The following is an 18,998-nucleotide window of genomic DNA, read 5'->3' as shown; positions in this document are numbered from 1 at the left end:
CGGGGTTAGTTAGCCATCATGGTTAGGAATGGTTCACATAACGCTCTGCGGCTGTGTTCAGAAGACACCTTAAACCATGGCTTTCACCACGGTGAATACAGCAAAAATCCTTATTCACCGTGGTTCAAGCCATGGTTTAAGGTGTCTTCTGAACACGGCCTGGGTCATGGTTCACGCGATATGCTAAGCCATAATGTTTAGCTCAAAATGCTTAACCACCATGGCTTTGCATGCCGTCTGAACCGGGTCAGTGTACGTTTAAGCTGAATGAGTGGTTGCGTTTTTGTTAGGCTTGCTGGTTGAAGACCGGACATTTTAATTTGTCTTCTAATGAGTAATTTCATGGTTCCTTCAACACAGGCAACAACTTTGCAATGTTTACATCAAGGGGATACAGGTTATCCCCCAAAGAGGAGTCCTCCAGTGGGGTCCTGACATCTTAGGGGAGTGAGGGGTCCTGGGCAGCTGGCTAGGTGGTTGAGCCTTGTATTTAGGTCCTGCCCTTGAAGATTTGTAAAGGAAAGAGTCAAGAGTCAAGCCCTCTTTTTCCAGGTGGGTTTGCAGGTTGCTTTCTGGAAGACTAGCCTTTGGACCGGCCTGGGAAAGGCAGAGCCCCGTGGCAGGGTCCTCCTGACCAACATGTGAATAGACCATCTCTGTCGTCAGTGTCACCATCTGAGCTGTCTTCTTCAGATGATGATGATGATGATTTGCATTTGTATACTGCCCCATAGCCAAAGATCTCTGGGCGGTTTACATGAGATTAAGACACTTAAAAACAATATACAAAAATTAAAAACCACACAAAAAATATAATATACACATACATTTAAAACTGCTGTAACATCTTTAAAAAACTATGAGCCTAAAAACAGGCTCATCACATATTGCTAACTGCCTGGGAGAAGAGAAAAGTCTTGACCTGGCGCCGAAAAGATAACAAGTTTGGTGCCAGGCGAGCCTCGTCGGGGAGATCATTCCATAATTGGGGGGCCACCACTGAAAAGGCCCTCTCCCTTGTTGCCATCCTCCAAGTTTCCCTCAGAGTAGGCACCGGGAGGAGGACCTTAGACGTTGAGCACAGTGTACGGGTAGGTTCATGTCAGGAGAGGCGTTCCGTCAGGTATTGTGGTTCCAAGCCATGTAAGGCCTTATAGATTAAAACCAGCACCTTGAATCAGATCACCTTGGATACTTCCTTTAGAGTTCTGACTGCTTCTGATGGATACCCAGAGTAGATTCACAGCCCCACTGACATCAGAGCCACCAGCCTCCGCTGGTTTATTTATTTATTATTTATTGCTCTTTATTAATTACATTTCTATACCGCCCAATAGCTGGAGCTCTTTGGGCGGGTCACAAAAATTAAAAACATTCAAAGTATGAAACAACAGTATAAAACCATAATATAAAATACAATATAAAAGCTCAACCAGATAAAAACGGCAGCAATGCAAAATTACAAATTTAAAACACCGAGTTAAAATTTATTTATAGACTGTTAAAATGCTGGGAGAATAAAAAGGTCTTCACCTGGCGTCTAAAAGCATATAATGTAGGTGCCAAGCGAACCTCCTTAGGGAGCTCATTCCACAGCCGGGGTGCCACAGCAGAGAAGGCCCTCCTCCTGGTAGCCCCCTGCCTCACTTCCTTTGGCAGGGGCTCGCGGAGAAGGACCCCTGAGGATGACCTTAGGGTCCGGGCAGGTACATACGGGAGGAGGTGTTCCTTCAGATAGCCTGGCCCCAAGCTGTTTAGGGCTTTAAATGTGAATACCAGCATGGTTAAAAATGATTCTCCCCAGTTCCTGAGAAGGGCCTCAGCTTGAGACTTTGGAGAGGCACCCCCATCACAGTAGACAGTCCTGGGCAAGAAGGACAGTTAGTCTGTCTTGGCATAAGGCCACCCACCACCTCTGTTCCTGAGCTGGTGCTGGGTTGGACTTGATGGCCTTGTAGGCCCCTTCCAACTCTGCTATTCAATGATTCTATGATCTCTCCCTTGCTCTTCCCCTTGCATGGTTCTCTCTTCAGGGTTACTCTCTGCCACGTTGCTGCCCACAAGTTCTTTCAGTGAGTCACCTTTTTGGCACACGTGCAGGGTGGCACCTGGCAACACTGTTCTTTAAGCATGTTTCAACATCAAGGAGATATAATTGGACTCACACGGGAGGCAAGAAGAAACAAGCAACAGGAAAAAAAGAGCTTCTGTTAACTGACCTCCCAAGAGACCAATGTTACGTTGTTCCAACCTCGGATCCCTGCGCTGCCTCCTTTTACAATTTACAGGTTGGCCTGAACATGGGGGAGGGGAAAAATGCCAGGGGTCACAGACTCACTTCCATTGAGCTAAAACAATAAAACCCATAATTTTGCCTCTGTGCATATTTTCCTCAACGACTGCGTCTGGAAAATATTTCTTCCTCTTACGAATGGCAGAGTGTGGTGTTATTTCTGCCTTGGAAAAAATCCCTGTCCTTCCCCTCCGCCTCCCTAGTCTTGTCAGGGCTGACCCACAGGACCCTGGGGAGCCAGAGACCAAAGGCCATGGGACAAGCCAGTAGCGAGGACCAAAGGGAAAACTGAAGATCAAGCCAGAAGCCAGGACCAAAGAATTACCCCAAATATAGGAACATATCAGAGGTCAAGAGAACCATGTTGTTCCAGCAAGGCTCAGTGGAGGCTGGTGGCTCCAATGTCAGTGGGGCGGTGAAACCGCTCTGGGTTTCAGTCAGAACCAGTTGGAACTCTAAAGGAGCTAGCATCTTGGAGAACTCCTTTAGAGTTCTGACTGAAACCCGGAGCGGATTTACCGCCCCACTGACATTGGAGCCACCAGCCTCCACTGGCTGGAACAGGAAGCTCTTTATACTCCTTCCTGCCCAGAAGGAGCAGCCGGGCGGGTGGGGCGGGGAAGCGGGGAGCGGAGTCCATTCTGGGCCAGAGAGTCCTTCCCGGAGAAGACTGCCACCTGCAGTTCAGTGGTTCACCACTTGGGGCAGCTGCCCACATAGGTCCAGTTCTTGATATCTCCAGGCGGTCCAATGAGATGAGTGAATACAAGGGCCAATCTACACCAAGCAGGATATAACACTTTTAAAACAGTATATGTAATGTGTTCTGGGCCTGAACAGTTGTCATAACCCTTATAAACCATTATAAGCAGTAGTGTAGATCCTGCCCAAGAAGAATACAAGAGGTGCCTCTTACTACTGAGTTTTGGCCCTTGCTGAATCAGACCCAAATCCATCGGATCCATCGATTCGCCATCTGCGTACCAGGATATGCTAGTGTGCCGTGCGAGGAGACGATGAATGTCTGGAAAAATTAAGCTACCCTCTTGATGGCATCCATAGCTCTGTGGCCCGCAGAAAGGGGAGGCACTGTGCAACATTGAGTCACCCCCATCCACCCCAGTATAACAGCAGGAGTCTGTAACAACGCATCAGGATTCTTTGCGACAGTTCATGTTGTAGTTGACAGGTATGGGAGACTCCCAGAAGCATCACCGTTGTCTAGGAAGAACTCTCCCACACTAGAGGCCTTCAAGAGGCAGCTGGACAAGCATCTGTCAGGGATGCTTTAGGGTGGATTCCTGCATTGAGCAGGGGGTTGGACTCGATGGCCTTGTAGGCCCTTTCCAACTCTGCTATTCTATGATTCCATGAAAGCCAACCCAGGAAGCATATCAAGGGTAGGGATGGCTGGGCACCTGCCGAGGGCCCACTGACAAGAACCCCTTTTACATTCTCCACCTCTTCACCACTGAAGCCTGCTTGTTCACTTGCTTCTCTCTCCGGCCCAGACAGCAGTGGTGGTGAGAAGGAGGAGCAGGAGACGCTGCGGCCTCCTCGCTCACTGGCTCAATCCTCCGTCAAACAAATAAGAGAGCTTCAACTACTGGGTGGTATAGAAGTGTAATATATAAGTAAATAATCATAAAATAATAGAGTTGGAAGGGGCCTACAAGGCCATCCAGTTCAACCCCCTGCTCATTGCAGGAATCTACCTTAACGCATATCTGTCCAGCTGCCTCTTGAAGGTCTCTAGTGTGGGAGAACCCGCAACCTCCCTAGGCAACTGGTTCCATTGTCGTACTGCTCTAACAGTCAGGAAGTTTTTCCTGATGTCCAGCCGGAATCTAGCTTCCTGGAACTTGAGCCCATTAGTCCATGTCTTGCACTCTGGGAGGATCGAGAAGAGATCCTGGCCGTCCTCTGTGAGACAACCTTTTAAGTATTTGAAGAGTGCTATCATGTCTCCCCTCAATCTTCTCTTCTCCAGACTAAACATGCCCAGTTCTTTCAGTCTCTTCTCATGGGACTTTGTTAAATAAGTGGTCACAGTGATGAAAAGAGGAGGAATTGAGGGTGTCTTTCCCCAATGGCCCTCAAAAACCTAGAGCCAGCCCTAGCAGGAAGGAATATTGACTGGATTATTCCACGGTTCCTCGGAGGACAGCTGGCCATTCTCCTGGGAGCTAACAGAAAGTTCACCTCTTCCTTTTGAAGTAATATATGAAAGTCTGAGAAAGACCAAACCAGTCCTTTTCCTCACTCATTCGTGTGCCCTTGCGTGGAGGGATCCAGGAGGGAGCTTCCTACCGCTCTGCTTCCTTGGCATGAACAGAATAGCAACACTGTTCAGAGGAGAATGATATTGGATAGGCTAGGAAACTTCCAGGGCCTCCGTCCAGTGGGATGAAAGGATCTGCTACAGGTCTAGGCTGCTGGTTATTTGATCGCCCTGGGATTTACCCAGTCTGCCTGCTACTGTCTTCCAGGAAGGATTTTTTTTCCAGTCATACCTTCAGTGAAGTAGTATTTTCCATGCAGTTCTGGGAAATGTCTCAGTGCCCCAGTTTGTATGAAAGGTTCTTTCTTTGCCGTGTACCCCCCTCTGAGATACAGGATGAGAGTTTGTCACCTCTCGTCTGGCATTTTAACGGCCGTGGAAGGGATGGAGGCAGAGGTTTCCAGCTTACCTCCTTGGGAACCCTGTGGTTCCTCCATGCAAAGGTCAGCAATGGTGGACAAACTTCTGAAAAGCTGCCCACCCTTCCTGTAATGTGCAGCGGTGTTCCAGGGTGTCCTCTCACCTGACACATGGCAACGGATGAGGCCCAACAGAGAAGTGTTTGCACACTTATGTTTCATGCTTCAGCTGCCACTTTTTGGAGTGAGTCTGATCTGGGAACAGTTATTCAGGCCTTGGTTTAGACTACTGCAATGTGCCCTACTTGGGGCTACCGTTAAAAGAGAGACCAAAAGCTTCAATTGGTGCCAAATGCCACAACTAGGCTGCTAACTATTGCACAATATCAAGCTCATGTCCTTCCAGTACCGAAAGTTTTGTACTGATTGCTCATGGTTTTCTGGACTCAATTCAAGGTGTTGGTTTTAAACTTTGAAGTCCTAAAATGGCTGAGGGCCTGGCTATCTGAGGGACTGCCTGTCTAGCTATGAAGCCGTCCAGTTATTAAAATTGACAGGAAAAAATGTTTGAGCTTACCATTGCTTGCAGAGGCCCATTTACTGAGCACGCATGAATGGGCTTTTCCTCCTGAATCTCTTCTTCTAAACTCTGGAGTGCTCTCCCTCCAATTTCTGAGTAGGACCTGACAAGCACATTGGCAAAGCTGTGAAAGCTAATCTCGCTGCTACTTCGAGACCATTGGAGTGAGGGCTTAATGTTACATCTTACCTGTTGCATCTTGTTCGAACAGATTATGTGTTCTAATTGTCTGTGTTACAATACTTACTGGAAACCTGGCTTTCGTTTTGCAAATTTGCAAATTGATGCAACGCCCTGGTCCAGATGTCTGTCTCTACCCCGTCCACAAACGTCGAACATGGGGTTGTTGAACCACTTTCAGCCCGAGAGACAAATTCCATTTCAGAGAAGCTCTTAGGGGCTGCAGTCCCATAGTGGGCGGAGTCAAAGGCAAAGGGGGCGAGGCCCAACGCAAAGCGTGTGTGACGAAAACCACCAAGAAACCAGCATTGTTTGGTTTAAGGCTCTGTGATTTAAAGAACGTAAAAAGGGCCTTGCTGGATCAGACCAAGGGTCCATCTAGTCCAGCACTCTGTTCACACAGTGGCCAACCAGCTAACAACTGTAGGCTGACCCTATGAAAAGGAGGACAGGGCTCCTGTATCTTTAACAGTTGTATTGAAAAGGGAATTTCAGCAGGTGTCATTTGTATATATGGAGAACCTGGTGAAATTTCCTCTTCATCACAACAGTTAAAGCTGCAGATGCCCTGCCCTTTTTTAAATCTGGTCACTCTAGTATAGCTCCTGCAGCTTTAACTGTTGTGATGAAGAGAGAATTTCACCAGGTTCTCCATATATACAAATGACACCTGCTGAAATTCCCTTTTCAATACAACTGTTAAAGATACAGGAGCCCTGTCCTCCTTTTCATAGGGTCACCCTAGACAACTGAGAAACCACAAGCAGGACATGGTGCAATAGCACCCTCTTGTCCATGTTCCCCAGCAACTGGTGTATATAGGCTTACTGCCTCTGGTACTGGAGGTATCACATGGCCATCAGGACTAGGAGCCATTGATAGCCTTCTCCTCCAGGAATTTATCCCAGTCTTACTTAAAGCTCCAGGAAAGGGGGCATAGTCATTTGGCAATGCCCAGAGGGCTGGATCTGACCCATTGGCTTAAGGTTGTGCTCATCTAGGGTGTCCATATGAAAAGGAGGACAGGGCTCCTGTATCTTTAACAGTTGTATAGCATTTCTGCAGGTGTCATTCGTATGCATGCAGCACCTGGTGAAATTCCCTCTTCATCACAGCAGCTAAAGCTAAATCTAGACAGGGATAACCTGGCTTCAGTTGTCCATGCTCTGGTAACCTCCAAGTTAGATTACTGCAATGCGCTCTACGTAGGGCTGCCTTTGAAGACGGTTCGGAAGCTGCAGCTCGTGCAAAATGCAGCGGCCAGATTGATTTCGGGAACTAGAAGGTTTGACCATATAACACCTGCTCTGGTCTGCTTGCACTGGCTGCCTGTATGTTTCCGAGCCCAATTCAAGGTGCTGGTTTTGACCTATAAAGCCTTACACGGCTTGGGACCACAATACCTGACGGAACGCCTCTCCCGACGTGAATATACCCGGTCACTACGTTCAACATCTAAGGTCCTCCTCCGGGTGCCTACTCCGAGAGAGGCTCGGAGTGTGGCAACGAGGGACAGGGCCTTTTCGGTGGTGGCCCCCAGACTGTGGAATGATCTCCCTGATGAGGCTCGCCTGGCGCCAACGCTGCTATCCTTCCGGCGCCAGGTTAAGACTTTCCTCTTTGCCCAGGCATATGGCGGAACATCCTAATTACCCACATGTTTAGTTTTTAATCAGTTTTTAATGCTTTATGTGTGTATGTTCTGTGTTTTAGAGTTTTAAATTTTGTATACTTGTTTTTACCTCAATTTTAGAATTTCTGTAAACCACCCAGAGAGCCCTGGCTATGGGAGCGGTATATAAGTTTAATAAATAAATAAAGCTGGAGGAGCCTTGCCCTCTTGCCCACATACAAATGACACCTGCTGAAATTCCCTTTTCTGTACAACTGTTAAAGATCATAGAATCCTAGAATAGCAGAGTTGGAAGGGGCCTACAAGGCCATCGAGTCCAACCCCCTGCTCAATGCAGGAATCCACCCTAAAGGAATCCACAATGCAGGGACCCTAAAGCATCCTATTATTATTATTATTATTATTATTATTATTATTATTATTATTATTATTATTATTATTATTATTATTTATTTATTTATATAGCACCATCAATGTACATGGTGCTGTACAGATTACACAGTAAATAGCAAGAGTAATAGCATCCCTGACAGATGGTTGCCCAGCTGCCTCTTGAATGCCTCCAGCTGCCTCTTGAATGCCTCTAGATACAGGAGCCCTGTCCTCCTTTCCATACGGTCACCCTATGCTCACCTGCTCCAACAACAACAAAAATAGTTACAAATTAATTCTGCTGTGGGTGCAGTTTGGCATACTGTGTTACGTTCCGGATGCCGCCTGTTGAACAATTCACAATTCATAATAATTCTGGATCAGCCAGGGCAAATTGCTTCAACACGTAGGGATTGTTGTTAAACGGAATTCATGTGGGGAACTGAGCTATTAATATTCTTCTCTGTAATGCCGTACTGCGATGGCTTTCTGGAATTTTGTGTTTTTTTGTTTCACCTCCCTTTGGATGACTCAGGCTGGGCGGACTTCTTGTGACAGCTTAGCAATTTTCTCCTGTGGCATGGAATTTACAGTGTTCACACTGTCCAAAGTTAGCAACCAAATTGCCCAGCAAAAGAGCCTCTTCCTATTGATGGGCAGAGGATGCAGAAAGCAGCAGGGCCTGTCTGGCCAAATTTAGCCCCCACGACTCATCTGTGGCTTGCAAAAGGGATGTGCTGCTAGCCTCCCTCCCTCCTAGCACTGATGCCGCCTCGTGAGGACTTCTGCCCTGAAAGGCAGCCAGGAAATGTTTTAAAATAAATAAGTAAATTAAATAGAAATTGTCCGAAACACACACATGCTCCAGACGCCTGAGAGAAATACAGCTGCATAAACTAGGTGCCTGCTTCCCATTGCACCCCACAATCCTGGGCATAGTTCTAGATGCTGGAAGCTGCGGACCCTTTTCCTGCCTAAACTTTGATAGAATTGAGGCCGAAATGGAACTTCCTTATACAGATGTAATCAGGGCCGGTGCCAGTCTATTTTGCACCCTAGGCAAGGTGAGCTACTTTCACTCCCCCCCCCAAAAAAATGCCAACTTTGATTTTTAAGAACATATGTTTCCTGGAAAAAATAAGAAGCACAAAACTTGAAACGGCTAAATTTATTTTAAAGTGCAAGAAATACGTCATGCCAATTATAGCAAACAAATTGGAAAGGAACGTCTATGGGTCTTAAATGCGTTATTTAATAGGAATATCTCCTCCAAACCATCCCCCCCAACTCACACGCGTGTGCACACACACACTCAGCATCACTCACTCCGAACAAACACACACATGAACTCATGCATTCACTCAAAGACCCCATGCACCCCATTCACCCATACATTCTCTCTCTCTCTCTCTCTCTCTCTCTCTCTCTCTCTCTTCCGGGCGCGTTCCAGAAGTCCGAACGTGGAGTCGCCCCACCCCAGTGTCCCTGGCTTCGCTTCGGCTGGGCGGGAGTGGGGTGCCATCTCGCCCGCCCAGGCCCAGCTGAATCCTCGGGCCAGGCCGGCTCACAGCCAACGCGCGTGAGTGCTGCTCTGTGCCCGGCGCCCCTCTTAGCTTGGCGCTCTAGGCGGCCGCCTGAGTGGCTTCTATGGTAGCACCGGCCCTGGATGTAATCTATCTTGGAAGACCAGGTGCTGGGAACAAACAGAAAGCTTGTGAGCACTTGGAGGTATGCATCTGGCCACCTCTGGACCGCAATGTTGACCTCGATGGACCAGAGTCTGATCCAGCAAGGCCGTCCTTATGTTCTTATGGTTAGTAGCTCTCATTAGACCAGTCTGCCATGTATCTAACCTTTCTTCAAAGCTGTTGGGGATAGCCGCCACATCCTATTGGAGTTTCTCAGAAACTCTGTGCATGTGCATCTCGGATGTCATTTACCTGTTGCATCGGCCCAGTAATACATATAATCATAGAACAGTAGAGTTGGAAGGGGCCTATAAGGCCATTGAATCCAACCTGGAACAGCAACAAATGTTTGCTCAACTGGATTTAAGTCCGAGCCAAGAATAACTTGAAACCACATTATTGCAGATTTCTGGAAGCCGGGCCTTGCCTTCTGGCTTGCAGATGGTTCCTGGTGAGGCTGCTGCACCCACAAGCCGCAATAAGCTAAGGCTCTTTAAAAAAAAAAAAAAACTACAATACTTAAACATACACATTACATCCTCTCATAAGGAAAAGACAACAACATACTACATAATATTGAAACGTTGAATACATAATATCTTATCTAAATACATAATCAAAATTAACATAGAAGTGCACCCCCACCTCGGGATCTCATTCCTGATTCCAGAATCTCATACTTCCTTCTGCTGGTGGTTTCCCACTTCCTTTTGAAAACACAAATATTAGGAACTGTTTCCAAATTCCTTCAAAATCATTTGATTTAGCTATACCTCTTCTCCATTTAATATTACTTGTCAATTTATCATTAATAGCTATATCCCATACTTCTTTATACCATTCTTCAATAGAATATTCCCCTTGAATCTTCCAGTTCCTAGCTACAATCAATCTTGCTGCAGTCAGCAAATTCGTTATCAATTCCTTGATTTCCTTTTTACATTTAAAATCTTCAAATAGTGACAGTAATGCAACTTTTGGTGTTCGTTCTATCTTCATTTCCACAATTTCTTCAATCTCCAAAAACACCATCTTCCACAATTTTTGAACATAGTTACATTCCCACCACATATGTAAATACGTTCCTTTACCCCCACAACCTCTCCAACAGTTTGCTGACTGCTGATTATTTATCTTATTCAATCTAACCGGAGTTAGGTACCACCTCCATATAATTTTAAAATAATTATCTTTTATTCTTACTGACATATTTCTCAACGCTCTTTGTTTCCATAGTCCCTCCCAGCCCTGTTGTCCTATTTGTACATTCAAATCTGTCTCCCAAACCATTTTGCCTGAATTATCCATCAACCCTTTCTCCACCAATATTCTATATATTTCACTCATCAACCCTTTTAACACTGTTCTTTTCTCCCTATCATTTTCTTTCTTAACTATTAATTCCTCAAACTTCGTCAATTCTCTACAATCTCCGTTATCTCTTACCCACTTTTTAGTCCACTGTTCTAATTGCCAATAATTTAACCAAGTTAAATATAATAAGCTAAGGCTCTTAAATGTTAATGCTCTCTTAGCATGCCATGTTGAGGATGCCATATGCCCTGACATGATGTATCGCGTTTATTTTGTGGAGGCCTGCAGAATTTGCAGATGAAAGGAAAGAAAAACGAAAAGCAGAATTTTCACTACATCGCTTTCCTTAAGCCTTTCCCAAATTGCTGCCCTCCAGATTTCTGGACTTCAGCTCCCATCAGCCGCAGCCAAGATGACCAATAGTCAGGAATGCTGGGAGTTGTATTCCTAAACATCCATAAATGAGGATGATGATGATGGCTTGGAGCCAGGCTATCTGAAGGAACGCCTCTTCCCATATGTACCTGCCCGGACCTTAAGGTCATCCTCAGGGGTCCTTCTCCGTGAGCCCCTGCCAAAGGAAGTGAGGCAGGTGGCTACCAGGAGGAGGCCCTTCTCTGCTGTGGCACCCCGGCTGTGGAATGAGCTCCCTAAGGAGGTTCACCTGGCATCTACACAATATTCTTTCAGACGCCAGGTGAAGACCTTTTTCTTCCCTCCGCATTTTAACAGTCTATAAATTTAATTTTAACTTTGCCGTTTTAAATTTGTATTTCTGTACTGCTGCTGATTTTGTCCTGGTTGTGCTTTTATATTGTATTTTATATCATGTTTTTATACTGTTTGTTTTATACTTTGAACAGCCTCGTGTGGCGCAGAGCGGTAAAGCAGCAGTTTCTGCAGCTGAAACTCTCCCCACGGCCTGAGTTTGATCCCAGCGGAAGCTGGTTTCAGGCAGCTGGCTCGGGTTGACTCAGCCTTCCATCCTCCCGAGGTCGGTAAAATGAGTACCCAGCTAGCTGGGGAAAGAGAATAACGGCCGGGGAAGGCAACGGCAAACCACCATTTAAGGCCTGCCAAGAAAACGTCAGTGAAAGCTGGCGTCCCTCCAAGAGTCAGTAATGACTCAGTGTTTGCACGAGAGGTTCCTTTCCTTTCCTTTATACTTTGAATGGTTTTAATTTTTGTGAACCGCCCAGGGAGCTTCAGCTATTGGGCAGTATAAAAATGCAATAAATAAATAAATAAATAAATAAATAAATAAATAAATAAAATGTTTAGACTGGGGGGGGGAAATCCTACAAAAATCCTACATGGCCAGCTGGGGCATGCTGGGAGTTGTAGGACTTTTTCTTTCTATCTAAACCTGCATAGGATTGGACCCTAAGATATCTATCAATCTATTACAGTATTTCAAGAATGTTAAAGAAGACTAGAACCTGCCAAAGCATGTATAGGGTATTTGAAGATTGATTGAACCAGGGATGGAAATGTCTGCATATAAGGGAGTGGGAGGGTGCATTTTCTTGTTGTTATGGTGACAGACAAGAACTACACATAAGCCTTGGGCTGATTCCGTTTCTGACTGCCCAAATAAAGTTTTGCCCTTTTCAGATGGTATTAATGCCAGGCAGGCCAGTTGACGTCAGGTGCATCATAAGCGAGCCTAACGTTGCCCAGAAGCCTCAAGTGCAGGAGGGGCGGATCATGGAGATTAGCAGAATGCCAAAGCTGCATGCGGGAAGACGCAAAAGCGCAGAGCGGGGTGGGAGAAAAGCAGGATCGGCAGAGGAGGAGTGAAAGAGAAAGCAATAGTCAAAAGCACATTGCAAAGGCACATTGCGAAGGTGGGAGGCCAAGAGGTAAAGGAAGATCGTGATCTGGTAGAATCATAGAATCATAGAATAGCAGAGTTAAAAGGGGCCTACAAGGCCATCGAGTCCAACCCCCTGCTCAATGCAGGAACCCACCCTAAAGCATCCCTGACAGATGGTAGTCCAGCTGCCTCTTGAATGCCTCTAGTGTGGGAGAGACCACAACCTCCCTAGGTAACTGATTCCATTGTCGTACTGCTCTAACAGTCAGGAAGTTTTTCCTGATGTCCAGCTGGAATCTGGCTTCCTGTAACTTGAGCCCGTTATTCCGTGTCCTGCACTCTGGGAGGATCGAGAAGAGATCCTGGCCCTCCTCTGTGTGACAACCTTTCAAGTATTTGAAGAGTCCTATCATGTCTCCCCTCCATCTTCTCTTCTCCAGGCTAAACATGCCCAGTTCTTTCAGTCTCTCTTCATAGGGCTTTGTTTCCAGACCCCTGATCATCCTGGTTGCCCTCCTCTGAACACGCTCCAGCTTATCTGCATCCTTCTTGAATTGTGGAGCCCAGAACTGGACGCAATACTCTAGATGAGGCCTAACCAGGGCTGAATAGAGAGGAACCAGTACCTCACGTGATTTGGAAGCTATACTTCTATTAATGCAGCCCAAAATAGCATTGGCCTTTCTTGCAGCCATATCGCACTGTTGGCTCACATTCAGCTTGCGATCTACAACAATTCCAAGATCCTTCTCTTTTGTAGTATTGCTGAGCCAAGTATCCCCCATCTTGTAACTGTGCCTTTAGTTAGTTTGTTAATCAGAATATCATGGGGCACTTTGTCAAAAGCTTTGCTGAAGTCAAGATATATGACATCCACAGCATTCCCACAGTCCACAAGGAAGAGAAGGCGGAATCATAGAATCATAGAATAGCAGAGTTGGAAGGGGCCTACAAGGCCATCGAGTCCAACCCCCTGCTCAAGACAGGAATCCACCCTAAAGCATCCCTGACATCCCGTATGGATGGATCCCGAATGGAACGAGAAGAGGCGAAAGGGAGATTTGAGCCAGGGATGGGGGAATGCAGAGAACTGAAAGGAGAAAATTGATGAGTGGCGTTGAACTCCGAAGAGGAGGAGACACAAGAAGAAGAGAAAGGAGTTGGTCATGACAAAGAAGGCCTGGATCAGTACTATGGGTGGTACCTTATGGAGGGGTGGGGGAATAATAATAATAATAATAATAATAATAATAATAATAATAATAATAATAATAATAATATATTTCTTAACCGCTTCTTCAATTGGATCGATGCAGGGAACAACAAGCGTAAAATACATAAAATACTGATTAAAAACATGGTATACACTGTTTAAAAACATCCTAAAAGCATCCTAAAAACATCCTAAAAACATCCTAAAATTCCCCTGGATAGGCCTGCCGGAAGAGATCAGTCTTGATAGCTTTCTTGAATGCTAAAAGACTGTCAAGCTGATGAGTCTCCTCCAGAAGCATTTTTTGCCATAGGTCACCCCCCCTAATCTTGTGCCCTCCAGATGTGCTGAACTACAGCTTCCATTACCCCCCAGTCCATATGGCCAGTGGCTGGGAATAATGGGGGTTGTAGTCCCACACGTCTGGAGGGCACCATGTTGGGGAAGGCTGAACAAGTTAAATCCTTGTTTGATGCTAAAGCCTTCAGTAATAAAGTATCTAGGGATAATCTTGGTTCATTGTTGTTCAACAGCAGCTCTGCAAAATAGCGGAGATAAAGACATTATGGTCACCTTTCGTCCTGACACCACTCCCACCCTGGGCATAGTACTATATACCTGGAATGTCAGGAGAGGAGCCATATTTCATCCCTGGCAAAGAGAATTCGCTCACTCACAACCCCCGTGCTTTAGGGCTTTATTTTATTTATTTTATTTTATTTATTACATTTTTATACCGCCCAATAGCCGAAGCTCTCTGGGCGGTTCACAAAAATTAAAACCATAATAAAACAACCAACAGGTTAAAAGCACAAATACAAATAATTGCATCGGGAGCTGCTACTCGACTGCTCTTTCCTGGAACGGCAGCGGTTATCTTGCGTCCTGCCAGGGGGCTGAAGTGATTCCATCTGGTGTTTCATTTTTCCCCTCTGTTGAAATGTTGGTTCACTCCTTTATTCCTTCTAGACATAATTCCCGTAACACTCTTGTTTCCAGTTGGAGTTTATCCATCTCTCATGTGCAACATCTTCCCCTTTTGAACTCGACCACCCGTCTTGTGTTTTCACTCAAACGTTTCCTTGCCTCTTCTAGTTATGATCTTCATTGGCTTCCTTTTTCTTACCCCACTTCCTTTTCCAGCTTTGGAGTCAGTATTCCTCTGGATGCCATTGAATGGGTGGTGGGGAAGGGATTAGCAGTGGTGGGCTATTATTGTCGTTCCCAGCTTGTGGGTTTTCTGGAGGCACCTGGCTAAGCCTTTTGCTGGAAGCCAGAAGCTTCGCTGGACTGTGTGGCCACTGTAAGAGAAGGCAAACTCCACACTAAGTATTATAAAAGGAATTGTGAATAAAACAGCCGGTATCATACTGCCATTATACAAATTTATGGTGCGACCACTCTTAGAGTACTGTGTACGGTTCTGGTCACCACACCTAAAAAAAAAGGTGTGGAAAATTGCAGAAAGGGGCAACTAAAATGATGAAGGGGCTGGAGCATCTCCACTACGAGGGAAGGTTACATCAACTCGGATTGTTTAGCTTGGAGAAAAGGAGGCTGAGGGGAGACATGATAGAGGTGTACAAAATTATGCATGGTGTGGAGAATGGGGATAGGGAGACATTTTTCTCCCTTTCCCATAATACTGGAACCCAATGGGGTTAGGAAGGCCTGGGAGGGGGGGAGAAATGAAAAATTTGTGGGGGGGGATCGTTTCCCCTGAAGCCCCATTGTTTTTTTAAAGCCTTTTTTAGGTTTTTTTTTTTTTTTTGAAAAGTTGGAAAGAATGAAAAAAATGAAGAAAAAATGGATTATGGGTTGTTTTGTTTTAGCATGATGAATAAAATGTTTAAGACAAGGTGTTCAGATATTTTCTTCTTCAAATGATTTCTAAAAACTACATACAGTATCAGATTATTACCATTTCTGTGCATTACGGACAAGCAAGTCCTAGGCCACAGCTAGACCTAAGGTTTATCCTGGGATCATCCAGGGTCCGCCCCTGCCTGAGCACTGGATCCCCTGTGTGTCACCTAGATGAACAGGTTTGACCCCTGGACGATCCAGGGATAAACTTTAGGTCTAGCTATGGCCTTAGTTGCAAACTGAGACTACAACTCTCAAATGCAAGAGCAAGATGCATTTCTACCTCTAGGCGGCACTGCCGAAACGAATACTGATAGCTATAGGACAGAAAATGAGTCTGATTAAATTTCTTGCATATTCATGGAAGCTTGGTCCCTGCCTTTTTCTCTTTCTTTTTTTTATTATGGGAATTAGTGCTTTATGTCTGCTTGACACTGTGGAGGACTAGCAGAGACATAAATAACTTTCTTTATTACTAATGTTGATCGTTCCTTCTGTTTGTTTGTTTTGAATTGTTTTTTGCCTGCTCCTCTTAAACGGGCAAAACTAAAGAGGTTCCTTACAGTTCAGGTGTTCCTTACAGTTCAGGAGCTTGCAGCTCCATTTGTTTAAAAAAAAATGTAAAAATGTAAGAAAGTAAATTCAATTTGTAATAATTGTTTGAATATACTGTTCTTTTAATATACCAAATGTAATAATTTTATGCCAAACCAACTTGTACATAATTACGTTTTATGTTCCTAAAGTAACAAAATGAATTTCTATCTGTAAAAAGTGCTAATATTGCATTTTTTTTCAATTTTTTCTGACAATTTCCGATTTTTTCCCCCATTGTTTCACAATTTCTGGAAATTTTACATCTCTAAATGGGTTCATCCAATGAGGCTGATTTGTGAGAGATTCAGGACAGTTGAAAGGAAGCATTTCTTCACACAGCGCATAGTTAAACTATGGAATTCACTACCACAAGATGTAATGATGGCTACCGATTTCGATGGCTTTAAAAGAGGGTTGGGGATAGAAGGGTATCAGTGGCTAATCCTGATGGCTAAGTGTAACCTCCAGTATCAGAGGCAGCAAGACTATATGCACCAGCTGCTGGGGAACATGGGTGGGAGGGTGCTGTTGTGCCATGTTCTGCTTTGTGGGTCCCTGGTCCACAGCTGGTTGGCCATTGTGTGAACAGAGTGCTGGACTAGATGGACCCTCGGTCTGATCCAGCACGGCTCTTGTGTGTTCTTGTGTTCTGATCCAGCTGGGCTCTTTCTTAGATTTTTGTGCAGAAGATAACGGGCAATTTGAAGGCTTGTTGGATTCGGGTTTAGTATACTCTTCCATAACGGCAGTGATTGTACATAAGTAACACAGTGCCTCCCTTCCAGTTTCTGTGTCACTTTGACAACATTCATATGACTCACTACAGACCAGAATATGTTTTTTAGCATCACTTGTAAAAAAAAAATTAAAAGACCCATAAAAAGAGTATCATCAACATTGGACTTGTTAACTCGCTTCCTTTCTTGTATTTTTGTGCCTCGATTTGCTGCCCACAAACTGATGAATATTGATCACCATTACAGGGATCTGAAACTGGATAACGTGTTACTGGATCACGAGGGCCATTGCAAGCTGGCCGACTTTGGGATGTGCAAAGAAGGAATCCATGATGGGATTACCACGGCAACCTTCTGTGGAACGCCTGACTATATCGCCCCAGAGGTACCAGAAAGATTTCACCCATGTTGGGACTCAGATATCTCTTTGTTACTCTTCAGGCACAATCCTATGTATGTTTAGACAGAAAAAAAGTCCTACAATTCCCACCTTTCCCCATCCAGCCATGCTGGCTGAGGAATGCTGGGAGTTGTAGGACTTTTTTTTCTGTCTAAACATAAATAGGATTGTGCCCTTAGATGCCCAAATTTCCTATCAGATCGGTGTAGCTAGTGGAATAGATTAGCTAGGTGGGTTGAACAATCTGGATCATGATGGGAGAATAAATCATTCAAGATAAGCAACATATTTCTATTCTTTATGAGTTACTTACCATGAACTCAGGATTCAAAGACATAGCTGTAAGTTGCAGCACATCTGTGCTGATGTGGAAACAAGGCGTGCTCACTGGCAATGCAGTGCAGACAGCCAATCTGTTCCCCAGCCCTAACATATGTGTATATGTGTAAACAGTTTACACTGTTTACACTGTTAGTTTTACCCTACCCTGTGCCTGCTTACCCTACCCTGTGCCTGTTGGCATTCTCTTCCCCTCCTTATTGTTTTACTATGATTTTATTAGATTGTAAGCCTATGCGGCAGGGCCTTGCTATTTACTGTTTTACTCTGTACAGCACCATGTACATTGATGGTGCTATATAAATAAATAAATAATAATAATAATAATAATAATAATAATAATAATAATAATAATATATTCATGCCAAATGTATACACTGCCTCTTATGCAGATATATCTCTGGACGAAACTCAGGGTATTATCATTTGGCTGTTCTGAATCTTCTTTCTGGCCTGTCTACCAGCCAGTCCATGCCTTTAACTTGTTCTGTCCTCACTTGGGGCTCACTCACACATGCATCTGCACCTCTTGATTTCCCAACGTTTGACAGCATGTGAACTGCCTTCATTGAAAAAGGAGCCTAGCGAAAGTTCTGCCTGTGATATTAAGAGCTGGGATAACTCACTCATACATGCAAGTTATCCTTTGATGCTGCAGCCATCAAATGTCGGCCATGCAGGTGTAAACCAGACCTTGGTTACGCTACATTTGTGTGGATTGGAGAGTGCTGCCCTTGAGTCAATATGAAACTGCTATCCGGGTGTGGTGTTTGATCTGCGATGCTCTTCAGGGCCGGCCCTCACATTAGACGGCGTGAGGCAGCTGCTTCAGGTGGCAGATCCTGGGGAGGGGGTGGGAAGTGGTGTTACAGGACAAAGCTGTACATGTAACCACATAGCGTGTCATTCACCCCCTAACCTCCCCTGCTGTCCTCGGGTGCAGAATAGGCAAACCAGGAAAAAAGCTTGGGAATTGTAGGACTTTTTTCTGTCTAAACGTGCATAGGATTGAGCTCTTAGATGCCCAAATTTCCTATCAGATTGGTGCAGCCAGTGGAATAGATTAGCTAGGTGGGTTGAGCAATACTGCTTTATAATGGTATCGAACGGCACTGACAACTGTTGGGGCCCATTGAGACATTCCATATACCGCTTTCAAGCCGCTTTCAAAGTGTTCTAGATCTGGCCCATGTTGAAGTAAACTTCGATTGCCAATTTGGTTGCCATCTGTACATGGAATGGAGGGGCAGGGTGGGGTGGGGCACCATCTTGTCCTTTGCCTTAGGCTAGCCCTGATGCTCTTCGCCACGTGCAAGTCATCCCTTGATGT

At 45.1% G+C, this 18,998-nt stretch overlaps 1 protein-coding gene across 1 annotated transcript in view; it reads left to right on the top strand.

Moving 5' to 3' along the window:
- The window catches only part of PRKCH (protein kinase C eta), a 154,772-nt gene that overhangs the window by 117,035 nt on the left and 18,739 nt on the right, over positions 1-18,998 (top strand). Inside the window, exon 11 of the mRNA XM_063118234.1 lies at positions 17,176-17,314. Coding sequence (XP_062974304.1) covers positions 17,176-17,314 — 139 coding nt within the window. The remainder of the gene's footprint in view (positions 1-17,175; positions 17,315-18,998) is intronic.

Source organism: Elgaria multicarinata, chromosome 2 (genome assembly GCF_023053635.1).
Source record: "Elgaria multicarinata webbii isolate HBS135686 ecotype San Diego chromosome 2, rElgMul1.1.pri, whole genome shotgun sequence".
NCBI classification, from domain to species: Eukaryota; Metazoa; Chordata; class Lepidosauria; order Squamata; family Anguidae; genus Elgaria; species Elgaria multicarinata.
The sequence above is the reverse complement of the archived record's forward strand: the minus strand, read 5'-3'. Positions and strand labels throughout refer to the sequence as shown.